At 40.3% G+C, this 25,689-nt stretch overlaps 1 protein-coding gene across 2 annotated transcripts; it reads left to right on the top strand.

The window, feature by feature from the left end:
• The first annotated feature begins 1,771 nt into the window (after nucleotides 1–1,771).
• Nucleotides 1,772–24,320, top strand: LOC135205024 (uncharacterized). 2 transcript variants are annotated; one of them, XM_064235279.1, is made up of 11 exons: nucleotides 1,772–1,924; nucleotides 3,114–3,287; nucleotides 7,839–8,025; nucleotides 8,598–8,726; nucleotides 9,287–9,394; nucleotides 9,971–10,168; nucleotides 10,982–11,264; nucleotides 11,827–11,925; nucleotides 12,937–13,080; nucleotides 15,413–15,657; nucleotides 23,946–24,320. In XM_064235279.1, the coding sequence occupies exons 3-11, from the start codon at nucleotides 7,861–7,863 to the stop codon at nucleotides 24,171–24,173; spliced, it is 1,599 nt and encodes a 532-aa protein (XP_064091349.1). In that variant the 5' UTR covers nucleotides 1,772–1,924; nucleotides 3,114–3,287; nucleotides 7,839–7,860; the 3' UTR covers nucleotides 24,174–24,320. The 2 variants fall into 2 exon arrangements, with proteins under 2 accessions (XP_064091349.1, XP_064091348.1); XM_064235278.1 differs by lacking the exons at nucleotides 1,772–1,924; nucleotides 3,114–3,287 and adding an exon at nucleotides 3,986–4,141.
• Nucleotides 24,321–25,689: the final 1,369 nt, after the last annotated feature.

Raw genomic sequence — 25,689 nt, 5'->3', positions numbered from 1 at the left:
CTGTTCTGTTTGTCATTCTCTTGTCTCTGTATATTTCTGGGTCTTCGTCTACTTTTATTAGTCCTTCTTCCCATGCACTCTTTAGCCACTCGTCTTCACTGGTTTTCAGATATTTCCCCAGTGCTCTGTTCTCGATGTTGACGCAGTCCTCTATACTTAGTAGTCCTCTCCCTCCTTCCTTTCGTGTTATGTATAGTCTGTCCGTATTTGCTCTTGAGTGTAGTGCTTTGTGTATTGTCATATGTTTCCTGGTTTTCTTATCTATGCTGCGGAGTTCTGCCTTCGTCCATTCCACTATTCCTGCGCTGTATCTGATTACTGGCACTGCCCATGTGTTTATGGCTTTTATCATATTTCCGGCGTTGAGTTTTGACTTGAGTATCGCCTTGAGTCTCTGCATATATTCTTTCCTGATCGTGCCCTTCATCTCTTGGTGTTTTATATCCCCTCCTTCCATTATTCCCAGGTATTTGTATCCAGTCTCATCTATGTGGTTGATGTTGCTCCCATGTGGTAGCTTTATCCCTTCAGTTCTCGTTACTTTGCCTTTTTGTATGTTGACTAAGGCGCATTTTTCTATTCCAAACTCCATCCTGATGTCCCCAGATACAATCCTTACAGTCTGGATTAGGGTATCTATTTCCTTGATGCTCTTACCATACAGCTTGATGTCGTCCATGAACATCAGATGGTTGATTTTGTTGCCTCTTTTCTTGAGTTGTTACCCGGCATCCATCTTCTGCAGTACTTTTGTCATGAGAATCATGACTACTACGAAGAGTAGTGGGGACAGTGAGTCGCCCTGGAAGATCCCTCTCCTGATATTATTATTATTATTATTATTATTATTATTATTATTATTATTATTATTATTATTATTATTATTATTATTATTATTATTATTATTATTATTATTATTATTATTATTATTCCCTCAGTTATAATCATGGCCTCCATAGTCCAGCCACTCAACACAACAATAGTCAATTTCTCGAGTTTCGTGGGCGTCCCTGTTCTCTCGGACGCCGACGGCAATGGCATCCCGACGCCCAGGAACATACCTGTCATGCTATGCACCATTACGCTCTACCTGGACGTCCTCAAGCAGCAAAATAGGATGAACAGGTGAGTGGTATTGGAAGTGACAGCTGCGGAACAGCCTCGAAGGGGGTTTCGTGTAATTGCAACTTAACAGAAGTTCAAGAGAAAGTGCAATGCATCACTGTCCTAATGCACTATTCTACGTGCATTTTAATACATCTTTTCCATTTGATAATTTGTGCATTTATTTTCTTTCTGTATTTCCCAACTTCCTCTTACTTCTTCATAATGGACGCCATATTCTTTGGAAGCTTGAATTGCGAGTCAATGGCCCCTCTGGTGGGCTTAATGTTCCATATGAATAGGTTTCATCTTCTGAATAATAATAAACAAATCATTATTCCTCTTACTACCTCTCATTTGAGAGGTCTAATTTATGCAGTGACAAGAAGAAGAAGAAGACGAATCATGTAAACAAGGCATTCTTCTTCTTTCTACCTTTCGTTTGTGAGGTCTAATTATGTAGTAACAACAAGAAGTACAAGACTCGTGTAAACAAACTATTCTTCTTCTTTCTACCACACACTAAAAGGTGTGGGGCTTTATATGTCCTCTATCTTTAGCTTGTAAGACCTCATTTATATAGTGATAACAACAAAAAGTAGAAGACTCGAGCAAACAAACCATTCTTCTTCTTTTTTCTTCCACACACCAGGAGATTTGCCGACGACCAGCTCTTCATCTACCAGTATGTGGAATCTAGACTCACCAACGAGTACGGCGTAGATGGCAAGTCCTGTCTACTCAGGTTTATCTGCGAAATAAACCGTTTCCCAATCCGAGAGTGGACCATAATTGGAGAGCTGATTTCTGAGATGTTTACGTGAGTTCTAGACAGTTTTGCAGGACTTGTCTTGTTCAGTTTTTTTTTTAAATATAATTCGTCAAAACAGTCTTGGAACATTTGCATTTAATTAACGGAGGCACAAATTGTAGTCTATGTATTAAATTATCTCCATGTAAGCTAAGATAATTTAATAATTCTCTTAGTTTTTTTTACAATATTGTTCAAACTTCCAAGCAAGAAGTGCTGTTATCTGCTGGGTTTTTTAATCATAAATACACATTCTTTGATTATTTACGATACCCCAGGTCGTATTAATCATATGTCTTGATTTCTGTACGAATTCTGTCCGTTTGAAGTTGCATTGGTTACACATATTAGTTTTAAAGGTTGTTGCTCTATCAGGCCAATTATTTTTGTCATCTTGGTTGTCTGAACAGAGTCCAGAAGTCCAAATTAGGCCGTGCAGCCCTGAAGCTGGTTTAATATACACTAACCAACTCAACTAAAAAAAAAAAAATCCGTATTAAACTTAGTATCTTGCTGTGTGACTCAAGAAATTCTTCTTAAGCTTAGTACCAAAATAATATTACACATTTCCCAAGTTAAAACTTAGGAAATCTCTTATAGTTACTTATTGCAAATAATATAGAGAAGGGGACACAGAAAATATTCCTCTGGGAGAGAACCGGATGTTGAAGAAGTTGACAAGTGCTGTCTGTAGCCCCTTGTAGTATCTTGCTAACAAAGTGTGGCACTGTCGTAGTAACAAAATTGCAACTGTATGTGTTTATTGGTGTGTTTTTCATTAGATAATAGGCACATCGGATTTACCAAGATTTTTTACCAGTTGGTGCCAGATTTAGTGGCAAAATGCCAAGAGATGGTGTTTAAGTCTTGTGTATCTTGTAGATGGTGCAAGAATTCGGGTTTTGAATGGAGCATCAGTGTGAAAAATAATACATTTGATAGTTTATTATCGTTGTTAATGAAAATATTACTCATTGGCATTTAACTGAGCGAGTGATCACAAAGTTCAAGGTCAGGGTATCATGGCTCTCAGTGTATCTGAGAAGATTGTTTCACAGTTTCACTCCACACAGTTCCACAGAAGAGCTGAGGTACTGTGACACTGGTCATTGAACAGGTAAAGAAATTCACTGGGCACATGTACGTTATTATTAAACCCGCCCATTCCTCTCATATTCTCACTCTTCTTGTATTTCAGGCCAAGAGAAGGGGAAGAAGGATACCTTGAGGCATACCACTACGCAGCTGAAACTGGGAGGAGTGCTGTAGGCCTATCTCCTTGTTCCCACGAGTACTCAAATTCTTGTCCAATGAGTGTCTTCAACTTTTTCAACCAGCAGGAGGTTTTCTGAGGAATGCTGATTTTTAAAAAGTATTTTAACGAAGTCTCCTATGATTATTCTTTCGTTTGTCAGAACTGCGTAGTTTTAGCCCCAAAAGTTCCATTGGAGGGTGAAAAATCCTCAATTTATCAATAAATTTAGGCGCAATTGTGTTTAAAATAATGTTGTAAATTAAATGTTGTGAATTGTATTGCCATGTTATATTATATTATTTATATGTTTACGAGTTTTTGATAAGAGGGCTGATTTGCATATGACCAAAATAAATAATTTTAACATTTTAATCAAACTCTTCTTCTCGATTTTATTTGACATTGGGTTTTGCTGATAAATGTTAATTATTAGTTTAATACCATCAAATAATAACGTAGAATTAAATAACTACATTGTTTTTTTTATGTAAATGAATTTAACATTTGACGACCATCTATGTCACTCAGACCTATGCCAAAACATTGAACCCTGAAATTGTAAAAAATATGTTTAAAATAGATTAAATTTTAAGTGCCTTTTATTAAAATAAACTATATTATCACACTTTTATTAAAATAAATGCATAACAATGTATATGAATCCATTGAAATAAGCGAATTTGAGATGAATAGGTTATTTAGATGAAAGTAAGGGATAACGAGCCATAATTCCGCCAACGGAATTTGAAATACTCTAAATAAAATAAATCGTCTATTTAACATAAAAACGGACATGAAATTAAATCAAATTATCATATTTTAAAACAAATATCCAATAATCTTTGAAAATAAGGACGTTTTAATTAAATCGGTAACGTCAAGGCAAGGGATAGCGGGCCAGAGGCCTTTGGTGCTCCCAAATGGAAGCCATTTGTTAAAACGTCTAATTTGTGAATATGGAATTTATTTCCGTAAGTATTTTTAACCGTATTTGAATCCCTGACGCCAAAACTATAAATATGTAAGGCTACTAGGGCTAAAATAGGGCTGTTAGACTAGAAAATAACTTACGTCTCTGGTTGCTAGGTAGTAGGTCTACACAGTCCTATGGTCGTAGGCCTATGTAGTTCGATAGATGTATCGTAGGCCTATATTATCCTCGTTAGACTATATATATATCTCGAAGGATTAGGTTAGGTTAACCATATTATACATCTATTCAGGTAGCCTAACTTGCTTCAAAGTTCGTTTAACCCTTAAAAGTCCCGGCAATAGGCCTAAGCCATTTTAGGCCCTTTAACTCTTCGATAATCTTATACCTAGATTTGTCTATAAATTTGTATTGTCGCCTTATCTTATGTTTTGAAGTCTAGGCCTAGTCTATATATATATATTAAAAAGTATGACAAAGTTTATGCCTATACTAGTATGAGCCACGTAACTTTACGGGCGTATTTGTATAATTTCTATTTTATTCTTTCTATTTCTTATACATCTCATACATATGCCTACTAAAGTTTGGTTTTATTACAAGGTTAGGACTATAAGAGCGATTTATTGGCCTGTTTTTAGTTATATCTATTGTATTCTCTTCTTATTTCTCATCCTTAGGCCTTCTCTCTCTCTCTCTCTCTCTCTCCTCTCTCTCTCTCTCTCAGTTCTGTGGCCGTGCAATGCTAGGCCTATTCTATGTCGACACGATGCCCAATTTATGGGAAATCCTGCTTTAAAATGTAATATTTAGGCTATAACTTAATATAGGGGGAAACACAGCAGTGGATCCATCGTCATCGCATGGATCAGCCTTATTCGCTCGATATTTAATTGGTGAAACAAGAATACAATTACGTCTTTAAGCATACCATTCAAAAGATTGAAGTTTCGTCAATATAATGTGATATATGAAACCGCCATATGAACTAAATTAAGCATGTGAGGTCTTCGTAAAATATGTTTTCAAGGCAGTTTTGAAATCCAATATGGCAGCACCCACGTAACGTGCCATTTGTAAGCGCAGGAGCCACCATCTTTCCCCAGCCTTCCCAGCACTCATTTGAACAATGTTAGCGTATATATGTAACTTTTATTGATCTTACTCAAGATTGCAGTTGTAATCAGCACAATAAAATAACATTTTGTTGCCTATATTCGTGAAAGTATGAAACTTTTTATTCCTGGGATCATGGTTTGAGCTGAAATTCATTTTTACCTTGTAATCGGTGGTTTTATCCTCAATGTTAGCACAACTGAAACTCCACAGTGCTTATTTGATTGTAATTATACTCATTTTGGTCTTAATTCACTCCAAATTGCACTTGAACCACGTTGTGGTTCGTTGTTCCTAAGCGCTAACTCCACAAACACAGTGACGGGCAGCACACGAGTACACGGTTTATGAGGTGCAAAGCTTTATTCCCTTGATTGTTTACTTTACTCATTATTTGGTTTGAGTTTACTTTGTTACTTCAAAATGTTTATTTAATTCATGTCTATTATCCCTTTTTTGCAACCAAATTAACCTCCAAAAATTACAGATATTTCTAAAGTAGATACGAGCAGGCTGCAAAATGACTCATCGTCCCCAATCTAGTGGAGCTTCACACATACGCCGATGCATTTACAAACTGTTTCCATGAATTCCAGTTGTCATAGTAATGCAGTAATGATAAAATTGCTGTAATATGTATATATACTACAAATAGATACGCTAATTTCACTTATTTCCCCGGTTTTGTGTAAGTCTTATACCCAGTTTGGAGGGTAAACGCATACCGATTGACAACACTGATTAAAATATAGAAGAGCGCGAAGAACACCGTAGGTACTGTTCACAAGCAAAACTGTTGATATCTGAGTCAGGAATCGTTACTTTTACAGCAACGAATATTTTCAAATTAATAATCATGAATATGTAAAAAATTTATGCAATTCGCGACCTTATACTGCCGTTTTACTATTCATTTAATTAATTACCTAGCGCATACTTCTTCTTCTACCAAAAATCGTAGTTCTCTTGGATAAGTAGTGGTTGGAAGTCATTGTTTACGATTTTTGTGAAGAAAGTGCCCCAGTGTCTATGGGTACAATTGGTCTGTGGATTTAGCACATGGAATGGGAAGTTTATTGACACAAGCGATTCCGCAAACATGGAGATGGCGTCAATCATCTAAATATTCGGAGTTGTAAGTAAAAATTTCGAAAGCCATGGAGGTATGTGTGCACTGCCTAGAGCCAGACTTTCATTAACCTCTGTTTAATCTTAAAATATGACCTTAATTTCTAACTTTGGAGAAAATACTTACTTCACAAGGAGAGTACTAGAGGTCTCGAGCTCCTGCTCTCACCACCAGCAACTCGTGACTGATGCCCATCTCCGGTGTCAGGACGTGTTAAAGTACTCTTTCGGAGGGTGGCTTCACACCCGGTGGAAACTGGATCCACTAGTCCAGTCAGTTGTTTCCCTTTTAGTAAATATAATCAGTAACATTATGGTTCGATTTGCGGCCATTCCATTGAGGAGCAAGAGATGTGTATTTCTGGTGATAGAAGTTCACTCTCGACGTGGTTCGGAAGTCACATAAAGCCATTGGTCCCGTTGCTGAATAACCACTGGTTCTATGCAACGTTAAAGCACCATACAGACAATTATAACCTTGCATTTTTAACTAAAACAAGTTAGGCAGAAAGCTAGGAGTATTCCGAGCCCTACTCAAGAATTGCACAACAGCTAATCAGTCCAGGTTAAGCATAACGATTGCCATTTGTAGTCTAAGAAATTAAATTGAATATTTATAGAATTGAAATTTTTCTATGTGACTTTTTTTAAAACATTTGAATTTTCAGTGACGACTCATAGGCCTATGTTTGGGTTTAACTGAAAATTAACGCAAGTTTAGAACTGTCAAACAGTATCTGTAAGCACCCCTATCAGTAAAGCAGTTATATAGGCCATTTTCTAATAGACAGGACACTTATGAATGGCCATTTATTATGGATGTTACTAGCAGCTAACCTTGAATTCATAAATGTCGAACTATATCAGTGTGGGGATTCAAGATCTGACACACAGCAAGACCTATTACCATTGTTTCCGGAGTCACAAGCACTTTAAACTGCAATTCCCAGGTTAATTGTATCGCTGTGTTTTTATGTAAGAAATTACTGGTAATTTTATTGCAGTCTTTAATATGAATTACAGCAAAGTACTTATTTTACAAACGCTTTCATTTTATTACTTGCCTACTGTAGTTACAGTTACAGGCTGTTCCCTGTTATCGCGAGACTCGGTTAATAGCGATCCAGTTTTATGGTGCTTGCCTAGGGCCATAAAATTGACGGTTTATGGCACCAAAACGGCCAAGTTTCGGTCATTGGTGCCGATAATAGTTTTGGCACCATAACTTACCTAAGAGAGCCATAAGCCCCATAAATCGCCAGGTTGCAATAAATGGCGGTTTTCGCCTATTAGCTCCATGCTGAGAACGGGAGCCCCGCAGATAACCATGTATTTCGACGTTATAGTATTCTAAACTCTTCGTATCCAAATAAAAATAATGTGGCTGAAGTATCATTATTGTTATTATTCAGAAGATGCACCCTTTTTATATGGAACGAAGATTCCTATTATAATATTTTTAATGTGAAATTGAAAATGCATATGTATTTCAGGCATCCCTGAGTTCTTGAGGCTATGGATGAACTTGACGACTTGCCCGCGGCTTCAGACTCGGCAGAGGGCCTGCCCAAATCAAAGAGTTCGTCTCCTTGTGTCGTCAGGTCGGCCCGGGGATCAGAAGAGTTGAATCTGGGCGAGAAGAGGGAGTCTCCGGATAGGAACGACAGCGGCGCTGAGGAAGTGAGTCCACGAACTGTATTTATTTAATTGCGACAAAGATTTCTGTATATTTTAGAGTTTTCTGTGGTACTTTGCCGATATGATTTCATCCCCGTGTTTATTTAGAACCGCAGATTTTGTAGAAGACTGATAACATAAGACCCTGCAACATATTAAAGTTGGATTATCAATTTTCATCCCTTTCATTACTCCGTAGAGGGGTAATGCCATCAGTGCACTATAGCCATTACTCAAGATTCTTTGCGGTGTCCCTTTCTTTCATAGTACAACAACTGCTAAAGGTTTTCCTCCTGTCATGCCTTTAAACCCTTCTTACTCTCAATTTCCATCTCACCACTGAATGACCTCCTCATAGGTCCTAGTAGGAGGATTGTCTTTGTTTGGAATAGTCTTCTTGCTAGAATCGTCCATTTTCTTATTTAGTAAGTTTACAATCAATCATTTTACTTAAAGGTCCTTCATCTGATGTTTCAGTCTACTAATTAATCCACTTGAACAATATTCTTACTAGAATTGTCCATTTTTTATTTTCTCAATCATTTTACTTGATGGTCCTTCATCTGACGTTCCAGAGTCTAGTTAACCCGCCACCACCGGCCGAATTGGGTGAAGATGTTTGTGCTATGCTCCGTGGTGATGCGATTGGAAACACTGCCTACACACAGCGTTGGGTGCTAAACACTCTGGTTGTAATCACTCAGGTGGGTGTACAGTACATGATTTTAAGCATGAATATATACAAAAACTCATTGGTTAAGTGTTTTATTCAATGTTTTTTGCAATATAATTTTATGCATTTGGAATCTGATCTGCTATTTACTAGGTATTGCAACTGGGTTGTTTAGCATATGAATTTGAGTGTGAAACTGTAGGAAAAGTCGTTGGTTGAATGTTTTACCTATTTATTTTTTAGTCTTAAGCCAAAATGTACCTTAAAATACTCAATTTTTTGCAATATAACTGATATGCATTTCAAACCTGCTGTGATATTTACTAGGTATTGAAACTTTTCCTTGAGAAGAGTAATAGAAAAATAATTGTCCCGAGAACTAAATTTATTACCGAAATTCAAAAGATTTATGTACGTATTAGCTTTTTATTTTTAAGGTTTGGCCCTTAGAACATCGCTACTGACAAATGCTGCTAGTGTCACACTTTTTATTGAGGAAGCAGCAAGGATGTGTAACAATTTCAGTAAATTAATCATTTCATGCGCATTAAACATTTTAGCAACTTTGCCAATACCTCCCATCCTTCTCAGGCACTGCCGTACTACCTAGCCTCAGAAGTCGAACCCGTTCCAGATGTGGCTTTCAGCCAGGAAAATGAGGATTCCAAGAATATGGACACAGAGGAACCTTCTAAGGAGGTAATTGGATGCTTATAAAACATTTTAGTGTATTGGAGTAAGTGGATGGTCCTTTTACTTACAATATACTTATGGTCTTTTGAAGGTTAGTTGATAATTGATTGTGTTCATGATTGATAGGTGAGGCATGACGGTTAATTTATCATGAGAGGCAATTCATAAAAATTGCCTCATCCAAACAGACATCAACTTAGCAGCCTTCTGTACTTATCAGCTGCAATGTTGCGATTATCTTTCACTCTGCTACCATCATAGATTTGAGACATTTTACAATAAAACTAAAATCGAATGTTTTAAGTTTAAAGCACAAGTTAGGTTAAGTTAGGAAGTACAGTACGTATATGGAAATGCTGTTAGCTGTAAGATATCTAGAATATATTCAAATGCAGGCTTTTAGCAAAAGTGTCTTTGTTACATAACAGATTTGTTTGCTTATTGGAAAGCCCGACTCCCAAAGTGTCGGTTGAGGTACTACTGTAATTAGTATATGTATCAAACTCTTGACCCTACTGTCTTGTTGATTTACTCTACAGAGGTTTCATTGTAATTTTAGTGAATAAAAGCTTCCTTTTCAAGGCAAAAGGGGCTAACGGTTTGGAGGAGGAGAGACCGCCCATATTGGAATTAGCAGAAGACGTTGAAAGTGCTGCCTGCCAGTTGTGGGACATGACAGTGGAACCTGATGTGGTAATCCACCTTCTTGACCTCGGAGCAGTTGACATTTTACAGTTGGCAACGGATATAATCACAATGTCACGCGCACCAAGGCTAACGGTAAGCTCTTTAAAGTCTTTCATTTCAATTTGTACTATGGAGATTCAACTGGATCACCTAAGCATCATGAATGAAGGATACAAATTGTAACAATATGCAGTGTTTAAAAGGTACTTAGGGAGATTACAGACTGAATGTATATCAAGAATAAGGAAGGTGCAATATTGTATATAGTTATTCTTAAAATACTGGGCTCAGTCCAAGCTGAAACAGTATTTTAATCTATATCATTTGAGTGAGTGCACGTTACGTTTTTTCTAGGTTTGTGATGACTGACAGGGCAATTTGTGATACAGCTGTCTTAGAATCTGCAATGGAGGACCTCTAGTTTTAATTGTTCATTAGTGGCAGAGTGAAATATAGTATTTATGTATGATACATAAGAGTACTTTAAGAATTTTTGTATCTGATTACCAGTTTGTCGATCGTCACTGACCACATACATTACCAAACTCAAGCTGGATGACTAGTTGAAAATTCTTTGCTGTAATCACTGACATTTCAGTTGCCATTGTCATTCACGTATAGTGTTTTTATCTTTCAAGCCCCATAGTGGGATAGTGCCTTTAGTGCATCACACGTGATGTACTGTGGGCATTACTTAAAGGTCTTTGCAGCATCCCTTCAGTCCCTAGTTGCAACCTCTTTCATTCTTTCTACTTCCGTTCATATTCTCTTTCTTCCATCAGATGTTCCACCATTTCTAACATTTATTTCATGCGCAATTGCAAAGTTCCCTCCTGTTACACCTTTCAAACCTTTTTGACGTCAATTTTCATCTCGGCACTATTGTATTCTATCTTTATCTTTCAGGAAGTGGTCGTAGGGGTCGTAGCTAACATGAGCTGCCAACCCGCAGGCTGCAAAAGAATTATCAACCATCAGGCATTGCTCAACGCTTGCCTAGCCCTTCCACAGACGACAGACGACGTGCCGACGCTCATCGAGGCTTTCCGGTTTCTGCGGCTTCTCCTCTGGCACCTGAGCCACCGAATTCCGATAAGTTCTCGCTCTGGGTGCCCATTGATTATGTCACTCAAAGGGCATGAAGCACTGAAAGTTGCCCTGGTATTTATTTTGAAAAACAGTTTGAGTGGTAAGACATCTTAGTCATGACCGTAGTACAACATATTTGTTGAATTTTTATGAACTGATTGTCCAAAATTCATTATGTAGTAGTGTTTGTGATATATTGTCAAAGTTAGTTGAAGGCAAAGCTTATTTTATGCCGTTATATTAGCACATCTTTACAGGAATAAAGTAAAGGTAATTTCTTCTTAAACACTAGCTTAACCCCTACCACTTGCATAGAAAAATGCCTCTATAACCTATGTAATTTTTCCCCTAATGGCAAATATTTTGCTCTGCATAGTAGCCAGATACTACTCTGTTTATATGTTATACATATCACATTAGTATTCCCATGATAATATTTATACATATTTAAGTGCTGTTTTGTAGGTAGTTCAGTTACAAGAATTCTAATCTTCGTATAACTTGTAATGCTTATGCAGTTCTGATTATGTCCTAAATTTTAGCATTTGCAGGCTTTTTACTACTTTTGTAAAGTGTATACAATATTACAAAACTGCTTTCAGCGTAGATGAAAAGTCAAAGCAGGCCAATTTTTCTAATGATCTTTACTCTCTTATTTTCAGAAACTCTTCTCAGCTCAGTATTTCAGTTTCTTGAAATTTTGCTGTACCTTTGGTTACCTGAAGACCAGGGCTATATGGCTGCTCATTATGCTGAATCAGGTAAAAAATATTACTGTATTTTTGTTAAAATTATGTACCTTGTTTTTTTAAAAGTTACCTTATTAATTTTTTTTTTCTACAAACTACCTTATTGATGTAGACAATGTCCTTATTTTTGTCAAAATTACCTTATTTTTGTTCTGTCTTCAGAATACAGGCAAGGTAGGGAGGGAGCTGGCTATTTCAGAAATTAGGAAGTGAACATCAGTTCCATTGTTTGGTCAAGAAATAAGCCACAGTAGGAAACCAAGTTTGAATGAATAACAATAAAATGGGAGCTTTCAAACTTCACTGAGGTCCTATTCAGCTAAAGAAGACCTAGTGAAGGTAGAAAACTTTTTTATTGATTCACATAAACATAGTTTCCTACCGTGACTTTTTTCTTAACCATTCAAGAAAAACAAGAATATGTTTTTATCACTTAATTTCAGTGTTCATTTAGCATAAGCAAGAGTCATGGATTAGCTAGTATTGCATATTGCATTTTTGTAAATAGGAAAATGGTTAATTTAGACCCTTCCCCTGTAATATGCCTACCTTCCTTCCAAGAAAATTTATAATTTACAAGAGGAGAAAGACTCAACAACAGTTTGAAGGTACTGAGGACATGATGCATAACTGGGCAGTGTGTTGCTTACGAAGGTTGAAGAATTAGATAATTATTTTTGGAGGGTTGGATCAAGGACAATGTTCTGTCATTAATCAGGGTGAAGAATTTTGAGTTAAGTGACATAAATATATATGCAAATAGTAAATTTGCTGCTACACGGTATCTCTGCCTTTGTTTTACATTAACTGGATTTTCAAAGTCTTAAACAGGAACATTTTCTTAGTATTGGACCAGCCTGTGCACAGAGTATGCATTTATATTTAACATCTTTAATAGCCTAAAAATGAGAAAATCCTAACCTAACCTCACCTGTGATACAGCATCTTACTTACTGATGAATCGTTTATTAGATTATTGTCCCCGTGTGCGAATTCATCAGACATTTTTGAAATTGTTCGCAGGTTTAGTCGAGGGCATAGTGGAAGTGATGCGCCACTTTCTGAAGCAGGCAGAGAAGAACGGATGTCAGGAACTTCCCAAGGAGGTTCATAAAGGAATTCTAATCCTGTACAGTTTCGTTGGCACACATGCATCACACCTTATCAGTGAGTCTTTTTTTTACATTTCCTTTTGACTTTTTCTTACTTGTGTGGGGTACAGTCTGGTGTTATACAAATGCATATGAAGATTATTATGTGGATTGTAGCTAAAGCTTTCTCAGCTCTTTTCAAAAGACTCGAATTGGAGGGCTGAGGCTTAGTTATCATTGGCAACCCAAATAATTTTGTTTATTGTGTTATTGCCTCCTTAGGGGGTCAGTCCCTTCAGTGCACCATATGCATTGCACTGCAGGTTCTTTGCAGTGACTCTTTCGTTCCCTTGCTGCAACCCCTTTCAGTGCTTTTGTTGTGCCTCCCTTCATATTCTCTTGCCTCCATCTTACTTTCCACCCTCTCATAACAATTATATCCTAGTGCAACTGCGAGGTTTGCCTCTTGTTACACCTTTAAAAACTGTTATAGTACTCATTATTTCCCTTCTCGGCGCAGAATGACATCATAGGTCCCAGTTCTTGTAATTTAGTCTAAATTTTGTATTCCATTCCATTACATCATAGTATTGTAGTGGCATGAAATATGGGAAATTTCTAGAGTCACTGGGATGCAGTTGTAGATATCGTATTAATGCCTATGGAAAGTGGACCTAATTTAAAATAGATTTCAAAGGTTTTTATGAAGTGAGGGACATATAACTTTCATCAATGGTTTTTCTTGTCAGTCATAAATATCGTACTGTAATGGCCGATCATTGCAGACCAGCAGGTTTGAAATAAAAACAAGAAATGGGACTGGAATGACTGACAAAATGCGAGACCAATCAAGGAGAAGAACTGAACAACGCAATTAAATTCCCTTAATATTAATTTGTTATACGTACAAATTTAATTTACATTATTTACCAGTGAGACCAGGTTTTGGGTGACCAAAACACACAGAATGATTGATTACCAAAAATAACAGTGTATTTAAAACCAGTAAATGAATCAACAGACATCCATCACACAAAATCATACCACCATATTGATATCAGAGCCATACACTGCTCAACACCAAAATCAACAATGTTATAAAACTCATAATAGTACTTGCTCGACACCAAAATATAATGTTAATAATAATCATATCAAAATATTGTTACCCATAGCCAACACTGCTCGACACCAAAATAATAACAATGTAATAAAAATTCCTCATAAACACCAAAATTAGGTAATACAGACAGCATGAACAATAACAATAGTAATAACACATGAACAGGCAGCATAATAATGATAACTTATGAACTGTAGAATAAATAACAGATAACACCAAGTAGCTTACAAAATAAACACTGACAAATCAAGCTGCCACTGGAAAAGCCATCACACAGACACATGCAGAGGAGAGATCCTCATCCTCCCGTCGAAGTGTATTGGCTACCACAGACCTGTCCATGCTGCTACCAATGAAGAAGCCATATCACACAGACAGGGAGGTCCTCATCCTCCCGTCAAAGTCAATCTGGTACCACAGACCTCTAGCCTTCACAACTGAGAGTTGCCCAGAACCTCTCAGATCACTATCCAAAACCTGACTACGGTTGTCCATGACAGAAGTCACCTCGCCACCGTGACGATAAACACTGGAGGGTAGAACCAGTGGAACAGTCGTAATGATTGTTACAACCAAATAACGACCAATCGTTACACTTAACATTGTCTATCGTGTGGTGAACATCGGGTATAGTGGTTGGTTACTCATTTGGTTGCTTTGACAAAAGAAAGTGAATTGAAGTTTACCAGGAACTGAAGAATATCAGGTTAATTTAAGATGGAAACCAGAAAGGAGCTGAAGTTTGAGAGGAGTACAGTAGTTTTTCAAGATACGGTAATTATTGAACAATAGGATGCTCTGAAAAAATAGTAATTTGTAGTTGAGTAATACATTATTATTATTATTGTTTTTTATGAAAACTGTTTAGCATTTAGAAGTGTCTACAGCATCACTTGCGAGTAATATCCCAGAGGAAGGCTGAAATCTGAACACTGTGGGATCTTAAGAATAAGTTCACAAATTTTTGTTTACTTCTAAGAATTCTTAACGAGCAAACCTTATTCTAAGACTCATACAGGGGTAGTACCATCATGGTGTGCACTGCACGCATTACTTAATGCTCTTTCAGCGTCCCTTCATCCCCTAGCTCCAACCGCTTTCATTCTTTTTACTGTACGTAGATCCATTCACATTCTCTTTTCATCTTACTTTCCACCCTCTCCTAACAATTAATTCATGGTGCAAGTGTGAGGTTTTCCTCTTGCTGTCAGTTTCTATTTCAGCGCTGAATGACCCGATAGGCCCCAGCCCTTGGCCTAAATTCTATATTCTGTCTTGATTCCAGGTAGTTTCGACCAGTACGAACCACTGTTGGAGCCGATTGTGGTGAGCTACGTGGAACACATAGCAAAAGTGGAGAACACCGAGGAACTACTCGAAGACGAAAATGCCGAGAGACTCACATACGCTCTCGGCCTTTGCGAGCTCCTTGTGCCCACCATGCGGCACCCAAATATCCTTTCGTCTATAGGCAAGCTGTTGGTGTTAACACACGGGGCCAACCATCGCCATGGGACACCCCTTGGAAAGGTATGTTTTAACTCTTGTTATTTGGATGCACGGTATCTTCTTTTGACATGAGAGAAAGCAAACCGTATTTCAGGCTGAGTTTTGATGCTTCTTTTTTAGGCCAAGTTTCAATGCTTCTATTATAGACCAAGTTTCAATGCTTCTATTTTAGGCTGAGTTTCAATGCTTCTGTTCTTTCCTCTTGCCAGTTTTAGAAATGTTTCATATTTTCCTTTTTTCCAGCCTTCAAGAGAAGGCTCTTTTCTTCTTTTATGGCAATTTAACCATTTATTGATATCAGCCGCAAATCTTATATTGTTTCAATATGACCTATGAGAGATAACCATTAAATTGCTGATCATATATTTTTCATTTTAAAAGAGAGTGGCCAGAAATAGCCAAAAAAAATTACAAATATACAATCGATGCACTTGTTGAAAGCTTTCATAAGCTATCTAGAATTTTTTTTGTATTCTAAACAATAACAATGCACACTGGAAAATGATGAGCTTTTGTTAGCACTCCCCAGCTGCAACTCATTCATTCCTTGTACTTTATTTCTGTTCATATTCTCTTTCTTCCATCTTACTTTCCACTCTCTCATAACGATTGGTTCAGCATTATTTTCAATGCTGAATGACCTCAAAGATCCTAGCATTTGGCCTTTGGCCTAAATATTATACAGGCAGTCCCCAGTGATTGGCAATCTGGTTTTACGGGGGGCTTGTCTAGCACCGAAAATCAGTGATTTACGGCACCATAATGCGCCGATTTCCAGTTTTCGGCACCAATAATAGTGATGGTGTTGATAGATACCTAACAGAGGTGCCATTAACCGGTTATCGGCGCAAAAATCCAGTTATTAGTGCCTTAAGTCGCAGACTTTTGGTTATACAGTGGTCCCCCTGTATTCGCGGGGGATGCGTACCAGACCCCCCCGTGAATAGTTAGAACCCGCGAATAGTTGGAACCCCTATAAAAACGCTGAAAACAGCCTATATTATAGGTTAAAACTTAAGAAAAACCCACACAAAATTTTTATATACTTGGTTTCATACAATCAACTTACCTGTCAGATATATACATAGCTAAGACTCCGTCGTCCCCGACAGAAATTCAAATTTCGCGCCACTCGCTACAGGTAGGTCAGGTGATCTACCGGCCTGCCCTGGGCGGCAGGACTAGGAACCATTCCCGTTTTCTACTCATATATTTTCTGTCGCCGGTGGTATCAACATCGTTGCTGCCACCTCTTGACTGGAATTCGCTTTTCTAGACAATTGATCATCTTTTTGTGGACTTTTGGTGACGTACCTGGATCGTTGTTTTGGCATTCGCTACTGTGGACTGGATTTGGACTTGCTTTTGATTTTTCTTCAAGAATGTCTGATTCAAGTGTTTGTGTGAGAATGTGTGTGAATGTAGGCTGCAAGGTGAGGATACCGAAAGCTTCGGTTGATCCTCACACTGTATGTCGCAAATGTAGGGGTTTTGATTGTTCTATTTCTAACACCTGTCATGAGTGTGAGAGGTTGAATGTTGAGGAATGGAAGACTCTAACTTCTTACTTGAAGAAGTTAGAAAGGGATAGAGTCAGAAGGGCTGCATCTAAGATTGCGGGTAGTAGTACAAGGCCTATTGAGCCTTTGGATAATTCTAACTCTTCTCTTAATTATGATTCTAATTCTGTATCAGGGCCCTCACTGGCTTTACATTCAGATTCGGCCTCAGAAATTGCTGAACTGAAAGCTACTCTTCACAGGATGAGATCCAAAATGGCTACCATGAAAGGTAAGGACTGTGAAAGTGATTATAGTGAAGTGAGTGTCCCCAGTGTTGTGGAGGGGGCGTCTGACCGTCTCTGCGACGCTCCCAGGCCTAGACCTCTTCCAAGCTCCCAAGCCCAGAGGAGAAGGAAAGTCGAAAGCCGTACGGAGGTTGTGGAGAATTCCCCCCGGTCAGGCGTCCCTTCAGCAGGTGCTGTATATAGACAGACTGCTCAGGACCGCTATCGAAAAAGCGTCCTCAGAGAGTGCTTCTCTTCGTCCGCTTCTCCCACTCCTAAACGAGGGTGGGGAAGGGATTCGGACTTGTCCAGGTCCCCTGAAAAGGCACTGGAGAGATCCTGTGTTGGATTCAAGCCCAGAACGCTTTTCGGAAGAAGCGCCTCCTTCCATCAAGAAGGCGAAGAGGGTTTTGACGTCCCATGATGTGGGCAAAACTCCTTCGAGGTCTCCCTCTCCCGTTCAAGAAGACGCAGGAGAGGCTTCCAAGAGGATCATTTTGGCGGTGCAGGAACAGCTATCCGCCTTGGTAGGAGTCCTTTCGAAGGATCCTCCTCGTAAGAAAGACGTGAGACTGCCAGTCAAGAAGACTCGTCTTCCTTCTCCCGCCAGGAGTGAGGCTCCTGTGGGACGTGAGTCTTTTGAGAATTACTCGGATAGAGACTCTTTGGACGATTTTGATTCGCCAGACAAGCGCGTCGCGCCAGTCAAGCGCGAGGCGTCCTACAGACGAGAAGCGTCTTCTAGGATTAGAGCGTCAGACAAGCGAGAAACGCTTTACAGGCACGAGGATACTCCCAGATGGGATACGTCTGCCAGACCAGCAGCTTCAGCCGAGCGCGAGGTAACAACCAGGCGTGAGGATTCAGCCAAGCGAGAGGCGCCAGACAAGCATCTGACATACAAGGATGTGGCACCAGAAAGGCGCGAGGCGTCAGTCAGGCGCGAGAGCTTTGAGAGGCGCGAGACACCAGTCAGGCGCGAGGCGCCAGCCAAGCGCGAGGAGTCAGTCAGGCGCGAGACGCCAGCCAGGCGCGAGGATCCTGCCAGGCGCGAGGCGCCAGCCAGGCGCGAGACGCCAGCCAGGCGCGAGACGCCAGCCAGCGCGAGGCGCCAGCCAGGCGCGAGGCACCAGCCAAGCGCGAGGCGCCAGCAAGCGCAAGGCGCCAGCCAAGCGCGAAGAGCCAGCCAAGTACGAAGAGCCAGCCAAGCATAGGAGCTCTTTACACTCTCTCAGCCCCTCTCCTATTAGGAGTTTGTCTCCCGTAGAGAGAGTTTTTGAACAGGAAGACCCGGAACGGCAGGTGGCCTCTCCTTCTGATCCGATTTTGGAAGAGGACTCAGAGGACGAGTCTCACGGTAAAGAAGGACTGTCTAACTACAAAGTTTTGACAGCTCTCCTACTCCAGGAATACGGAGATGCATTGATCCCTGCCGCTCCTCCTTCGCCTCGTTCACTTTTTTCATGCTCTAAGACGCCGAAATCGTCGGCTTTCTTGAAGATGAGACCGACGATTTCTATGAAGAGAGCTCTGCAATCGCTGGATAGCTGGATGCTAACCAAGAAAGAGCTAGTAAGGACAGTGTTTTGCATGCCTCCCGCTAGACTTACGGGCAAGAGAGGGATTTGGTACCAGACTGGGGAGAATATGGGTCTCACACTCCCAGCTTCAGCTGAAGCTGACTTTTCCAGTCTGGTAGATGCATCCAGGAGACATAGCCTTCACACTGCTAAGATTACTTGGGGTCTTTCAGAGTTGGATCATCTCCTCAAGGGACTTTTTCACATTCTAGAAGTCTTTAACTTCCTAGATTGGTCCCTTGGGGTGATGTCCAAGAAGGCTCATGCCCCTGAAGGGCTAGAACCGGACGTACTCCTTGCAATTTTGTCCTGTATTGACAAGGCGGTACAGGATGGCTCAGGGGAAGTTTCTTCCTTATTTGGAGCAGGTCTCTTGAAGAAGAGATCTGTTTTTAGCGCTTTCTTGACGAAAGCAGTATCCCATTCGCAAAGAGCAGCTTTGTTATTCGCCCCTAGGTCTGATTTTCTGTTCCCTTCACAGTTGGTGAGGGATATTTCCTGATCTCTGACGGAGAAAGCGACACAGGATCTTCTCCTGCAATCTTCCAGGAAGAAGAGACCAGTGATGGTGGGAGAAAAGAAAGGAGTGTCTACTCCTGTTCGGCCCTTTCGAGGAGGCCCTCCCACTAGAGTTACCGCTAAAAGGAAAACGACCGAGAAGAGAGGTCGAGCCTCGTTCCGCCCCTTTAAAAGGGGAAAGTGAAGTGGCGCTCCTCCAAACACCAGTAGGTGCCAGGCTCCGGGGATTTGCGGAAGCCTGGACTCTCATCGACACAGACGCTTGGTCGATGTCGGTGCTTCAGAAGGGATACCTCATTCCTTTCCTGGACAATCCTCCCCTGACGTCAACTCCGAGGGAATTGTCCGCCAATTACAAGGACCCTGTGTTGAAAGATACTCTTCAACAAATGGTGGATCAGATGTGGGACAAGAGAGCTATAGAACTAGTGCTGGATCAAAGCTCCCCAGGGTTTTACAATCGTCTTTTCTTGGTTGCGAAAGCCTCGGGGGCTGGAGACCAGTTCTGGATGTCAGCGCTCTGAACAAGTTTGTTCAGAAACAGAAGTTCTCCATGGAAACCTCTGCTTCAGTCCTTGCGGCTCTTCGCCAAGGGGATTGGATGGTGTCTCTGGATCTCCAGGACGCCTATTTTCACGTCCCGATCCATCCTTCGTCGAAGAAGTACCTCCGTTTCATGACGGGGGGAAGGATCTTCCAATTCAGAGCCTTGTGTTTCGGCCTGTCTACGGCGCCTCAGGTTTTCATGAGCCTTATGAAAAATGTGGCGAGATGGCTTCATCTGAAAGGAATCAGTATATCTCTGTACCTAGACGACTGGCTTATCAGAGCAAAGTCAGAGAAACAGTGTTTGGAGGACCTGACTGTGACACTAAACCTGATAAAGACCTTAGGATTACTCGTGAACCTCGAGAAGTCCCAACTGATCCCCAGCCAGAACTTGGTCTATCTGGGGATTCGGATGGATTCTCGGGGTTTTCGAGTATTTCCTTCTCAAGAGAGAATAACGAGAGGTTTAGAAAAAGTCTCTCTCTTCCTAAGGAAAGAACGTACTTTGGCGAGGGAATGGTTGAGCCTGTTAGGGACCCTTTCCTCGCTCGAACAGTTCTTTCATCTAGGAAGACTTCATCTCCGTCCTCTTCAGTTCTTCCTCAGAAGTTCGTGGAACATGAAGACAGGACTCCTCTCGGACAGTTTTCCCATTCCAGATCTGATGAAACGCCATTTAGAATGGTGGTTACTCCCACTGAGGGAAAACAAGGGTACTTCCCTGGAAATACAGAGCCCAAACCTTGTATTGTTTTCCGACGCGTCGGAAAAAGGTTGGGGAGCAACTTTGGGAAAGAGAGAAGTGTCAGGCACTTGGAATGCTCTTCAAGTGTCCTGGCACATAAACTGCAAAGAACTGTTGGCTGTGCACCTAGCTCTAAAGAGCTTCGAACCGTTAGTGAGCAACAAAATAGTACAAGTGAATGCGGACAATACAACCGCTCTGGCATACATTCGGAAGCAAGGAGGTACTCACTCGTATGCCCTTTTCGAACTCGCAAGAGACCTGCGGTTGTGGACATCGCAAAGGAACATCTCTCTATTGACGAGGTTCGTTCAGGGAGTAAGGAACGTGAGAGCGGACAGGCTGAGCAGGAGGAACCAGGTCCTTCATACCGAATGGACCCTCCACTCAGACGTTTGCCGCAATCTCTGGTCTCTTTGGGGGACTCCTCATATCGACCTCTTTGCCACGTTCCTCTCGAAGAGACTGGAAGTCTTCTGTTCAGTAGTGGAAGACCCCAGAGCTCTAGCAGTAGACGCCTTCCTGCTAGATTGGTCTCAGGTAGACGTTTACGCATTTCCCCCATTCAAGATTCTGGGGCAAGTGCTCAGGAAGTTTGTGACTTCAAAGGGGACAAGAATGACCCTGATAGCCCCCTTTTGGCCAGCTCAAGAGTGGTTCCCAGAGGTACTGGAGTGGATAGTAGACTTCCCCAGATCCCTTCCACAAAGGAAGGATCTTCTCAGACAACCACACTTCGAGAGGTTTCATCAAAACCTCCCCGCTCTCGCTCTGACTGCCTTTCGACTATCGAAAGACTTGTCAGAGCGAGAGGCTTTTCTAGCAAAGCAGCAAGCTCGATCGCTAGAGCCCGGAGAACTTCCACTATCCGGGTTTACCAATCCAAGTGGGAAGTTTTTAGAAGGTGGTGTAAGTCGAAGAAGTTGTCCTCCTCCAGTACCTCTGTAACAGAAATAGCTGATTTTCTGTTATTTCTGAGAGAAGAATCGCGTCTCTCCGTAGCCACGATAAAGGGCTATAGGAGTATGCTATCGGCCGTCTTTAGGAATAGAGGCCTAGATTTGGGAAACGATAAAGATCTACATGATCTGATTAGGTCTTTTGAGACCAAGAAGTCTAAGATTACTTCTCCCCCTAACTGGAATCTAGACGTAGTGCTGAAGTTCTTGTCTTCAGAGAGATTTGAACCCCTACATTTGGCCTCGTTTCGTGATATTACGAGAAAATGTTTATTTCTTTTGTCACTGGCGACGGCGAAAAGAGTTAGTGAACTGCACGCCCTTAGTGACAAAGTCGGGTTCAATATAGATTCAGCCATCTGTTCCTTCAAGGAATTATTCTTGGCGAAAAATGAAAATCCTTCGAATCCCTGGCCGAGAAACTTCGAGGTAAAAGGATTATCGGGTCTCGTCGGCAGGGAACCGGAGAGGTCTCTTTGCCCAGTAAGGGCGTTAAAGTTTTACTTACAGAAAAAGGAACAGTTGGGAGGTTCTAGACAAGGTCTTTGGTGCTCAGTGAAGGATCCATCAAGACCTATGTCTAAGAATGCTTTAGCCTTTTTTGTCAGGAACGTAATTACGGACGCTCATAAGGCTTGCACGGATGATTCTTTAAAACTCCTGAGAGTAAGAGCTCATGAAGTGAGAGCAGTGGCGACGTCTCTCTCTTTTCAGAGAAATATGTCACTGAAGAATATCTTGGAAGCGACATATTGGAGATGTAATTCTGTGTTTGCTTCTCACTATTTGAAGGACGTGCGTGTGACCTATGAAAAATGTTTTTCCTTAGGTCCTTTTGTGTCTGCGGGCACAATCCTGGGTACAGGAGCTGACAACTATCCTTAATTTTTTTTTTTACTACTTAAGTCTAATAGATATGTTCTAGACTTTCTGCTGAACAAGTGCAGATACCGCACAAGCGGCCAGTCACTTCCGTTCAGTAAGGAACTCTTGTGATATCTTTTAGTAGATGAATTTTTTTTTTTTTTTTTTTTTTGAAAAATTATTGTGTGCATGTGCAATTTGGTTTGAGTTACGGTTGTTGCGAAGAGTTGGGGATAACTCGGAGCAATTTTTAATACTAACATGGTGGTTAGGATCAGGTGGTCGGGATTGGTTGTGTGCTCCTTAATAAGGTGTATTGTCATATAAGTGGATCAGCACCCATTGACAAAGTCCTTTCAGGCTCTGCCGAGTAAGTGGATAAGACCCCTTCGGCAGACCCACAAGAATTCTTGGCCATAGATCACATATCTCGCTAAAGTTTCTTGAGGTGATGCAGACTACGGGACAAACACCCACGAAGTCTACCACCTATCAGGTAGGAACCAAGGTTTTTATTTTATACCTACAACAGATGTTGTTTACCTGTCTATTCCAGTAGTAGCTGTCTCTTACCCTCCACCGAAGGGTGCCAATCAGCTATGTATATATCTGACAGGTAAGTTGATTGTATGAAAATGATATTGTTATAATACAATAAAGTTTCATACATACTTACCTGGCAGATATATACGATTAGGGCCCACCCAGCCTCCCCGCAAGGAGACAGGTGGAAGAGAAAATATATGAGTAGAAAACGGGAATGGTTCCTAGTCCTGCCGCCCAGGGCAGGCCGGTAGATCACCTGACCTACCTGTAGCGAGTGGCGCGAAATTTGAATTTCTGTCGGGGACGACGGAGTCTTAGCTATGTATATATCTGCCAGGTAAGTATGTATGAAACTTTATTGTATTATAACAATATCATTTTTTTTAATAGTTTTATCACAAAAATTGCTTTTTATGATGAAATTGGTTACAAAAACCAGGAATTTGTGGATATTTCGCATAGAAAAATACCGCGAATATGTGAATTTTCCGCGAATAATGCGGGGAAACTTTCCCGAGAGAAATCCGCGAATGTGTGAGTCCGCGAATCCAGAGAACGCGAATACCGGGGGTCCACTGTATTCAGTTTTCGCTTATCATCAAGCCATTGGAATAGAACCCCCACTGATAACAGGGATTGCCTGTATTTCTTTCGATAGTTACTACAGAAATAAATTTACTCATCAGTAACAATAATCTCCATGAAAACTTCTACTTCCCAGGCATTGTTTTTTATTGCACTTTTGGGTTTCTGGTTTCCAGAGCGTGCAGTCAGCCCCCAACTTTGCCCCAGACAAAAGGAGCCACAGAAAACTCCGCAGAAGCAGAAGTAGGAAGAGCAGATCGTCGCAAGAGCAGATGGAAACAGATTCGTTGGTACCCGAGCAAGACGCGAAGGAAGAACGGGGGCAAGACGAGCGAAGGAAAGAAAGACGGAAGGGCCCCAAGTTCAAACGGATCCCTTCGACAGCAAGGTCGACGAGTGTCTGACGAGCAGCGTTGCTTCTTCCCAGGGTTTGGCTGACTTTTCAGCCAGCACTGTCCAAGAATCACCAGGAGCGGTGGCCTGTGAAACTTTACGAAATGAACCTTCCAGTTCAGTAACAAACAATTCCCCAGCGATGAATGAGGCGATTGAGAAAAACACCAAGACTGGAAAACTGAACAGCTTGATAGAAAGCTTGACTGACTACTGCGTTAGGGCTCTGAAATACCCCAGAGACCTGTCTATGGTACTGTCCGCTATAAACGAATGCCACGTTCACGAAGTGCAATATTTCTTCCGTGTGGTGCGTTCTCGTGAACCAAAGTTAGTCGGAGATATTCAGGAGAAACTGCTGGACACTGGCTCTCACAATCGGTTGGTTACCATACTAGCAGATATGTATTCCTGACACAAAATTTCTCTTGAGGTAAGTACACTGTAAGTGTCATTTACTGCAACGAAGAATAAGTCGTGGGCAGTTTTGTACCCTTAATTTTGAGGTATGTTGACTAAGCTCAAGATATAAGGAACAAATTTATGTTAAATCAACCATTAAAAGTTTAAAGATTGTATATTTAATTCCAAACAACATGGAGCCAGGAGAATAATACTGTAGCCACGCTATCTTAAGGAAATTGAAAATGATGATTTGGAAAAGAAAGTACTACTTTTAGTTTATGGTGTTATGGATATTAGTGAGAAAGGATAAAATGTATGCAATTGAACTTTGCTCAAGATGGAACTTACATTCAAAAGGTTAGAGAACAGTTTGCAAAAGAGACGTCATTCCAACACGTGTTGCACATCAAATGGAAATGTTCCTTTGAATTTGTAGAATATTCCTTTGTTTCATATTTTTAGGTGGACATGTTTTTTTGTTTCAGAATCTTTGTAAGGTATATCTAATTGTAGAATAGATTAGCTAGATATGTCCTAGTGATTTTTTTTTTTTTTTACTAAACTTAGCCACTGTGTTGATGTTGTGGTTAGTCTGAATTAAATATGCAATAATACACATTTCAGTTGTTTTGGTTATCTGCAACTTTTGTAGATATCAATATACTGCTCTTTAGACTTGGGTAAATGACATCAAATGATTGAAAACAAAGCCTTTTTAACTGATGCTCCATTAGTAACTGTGAACTTCAAGGTATCAAGTCAGATTTGTTGATTTTCTGTGAGACCTAAGTAGGTTTTTATATTGTAAAACTTAGTTTAGTGTGACACTGTAAGCATGAGAAGTATTTTAGCTCTGGTAGTCCTTTATTGAAAACCAGGTTGATGAAATGTATGTTAGATGGAATTGCATTTTTTAATGAAATGGCCAGATGGATTTTTGTACATTTATCTTTTAGATACATATGTTTTAGTTCTCTTTCATTTATGGATTTCTTTTCACGTTGAAGTTAAAGAATAATGTTTTTAGATTCGTTACACAGAGAATTGAATACCAAAAGCTATACCTGTTGAAATGACTAAAAATTATGGGTTCCCATATGCTTATTTTAGTGTTCTAGTTCA

The sequence above is a fragment of the Macrobrachium nipponense genome, chromosome 48, assembly GCF_015104395.2.
Source record: "Macrobrachium nipponense isolate FS-2020 chromosome 48, ASM1510439v2, whole genome shotgun sequence".
In the NCBI taxonomy this organism is placed as follows: domain Eukaryota; kingdom Metazoa; phylum Arthropoda; class Malacostraca; order Decapoda; family Palaemonidae; genus Macrobrachium; species Macrobrachium nipponense.
The sequence above is the reverse complement of the archived record's forward strand: the minus strand, read 5'-3'. Positions and strand labels throughout refer to the sequence as shown.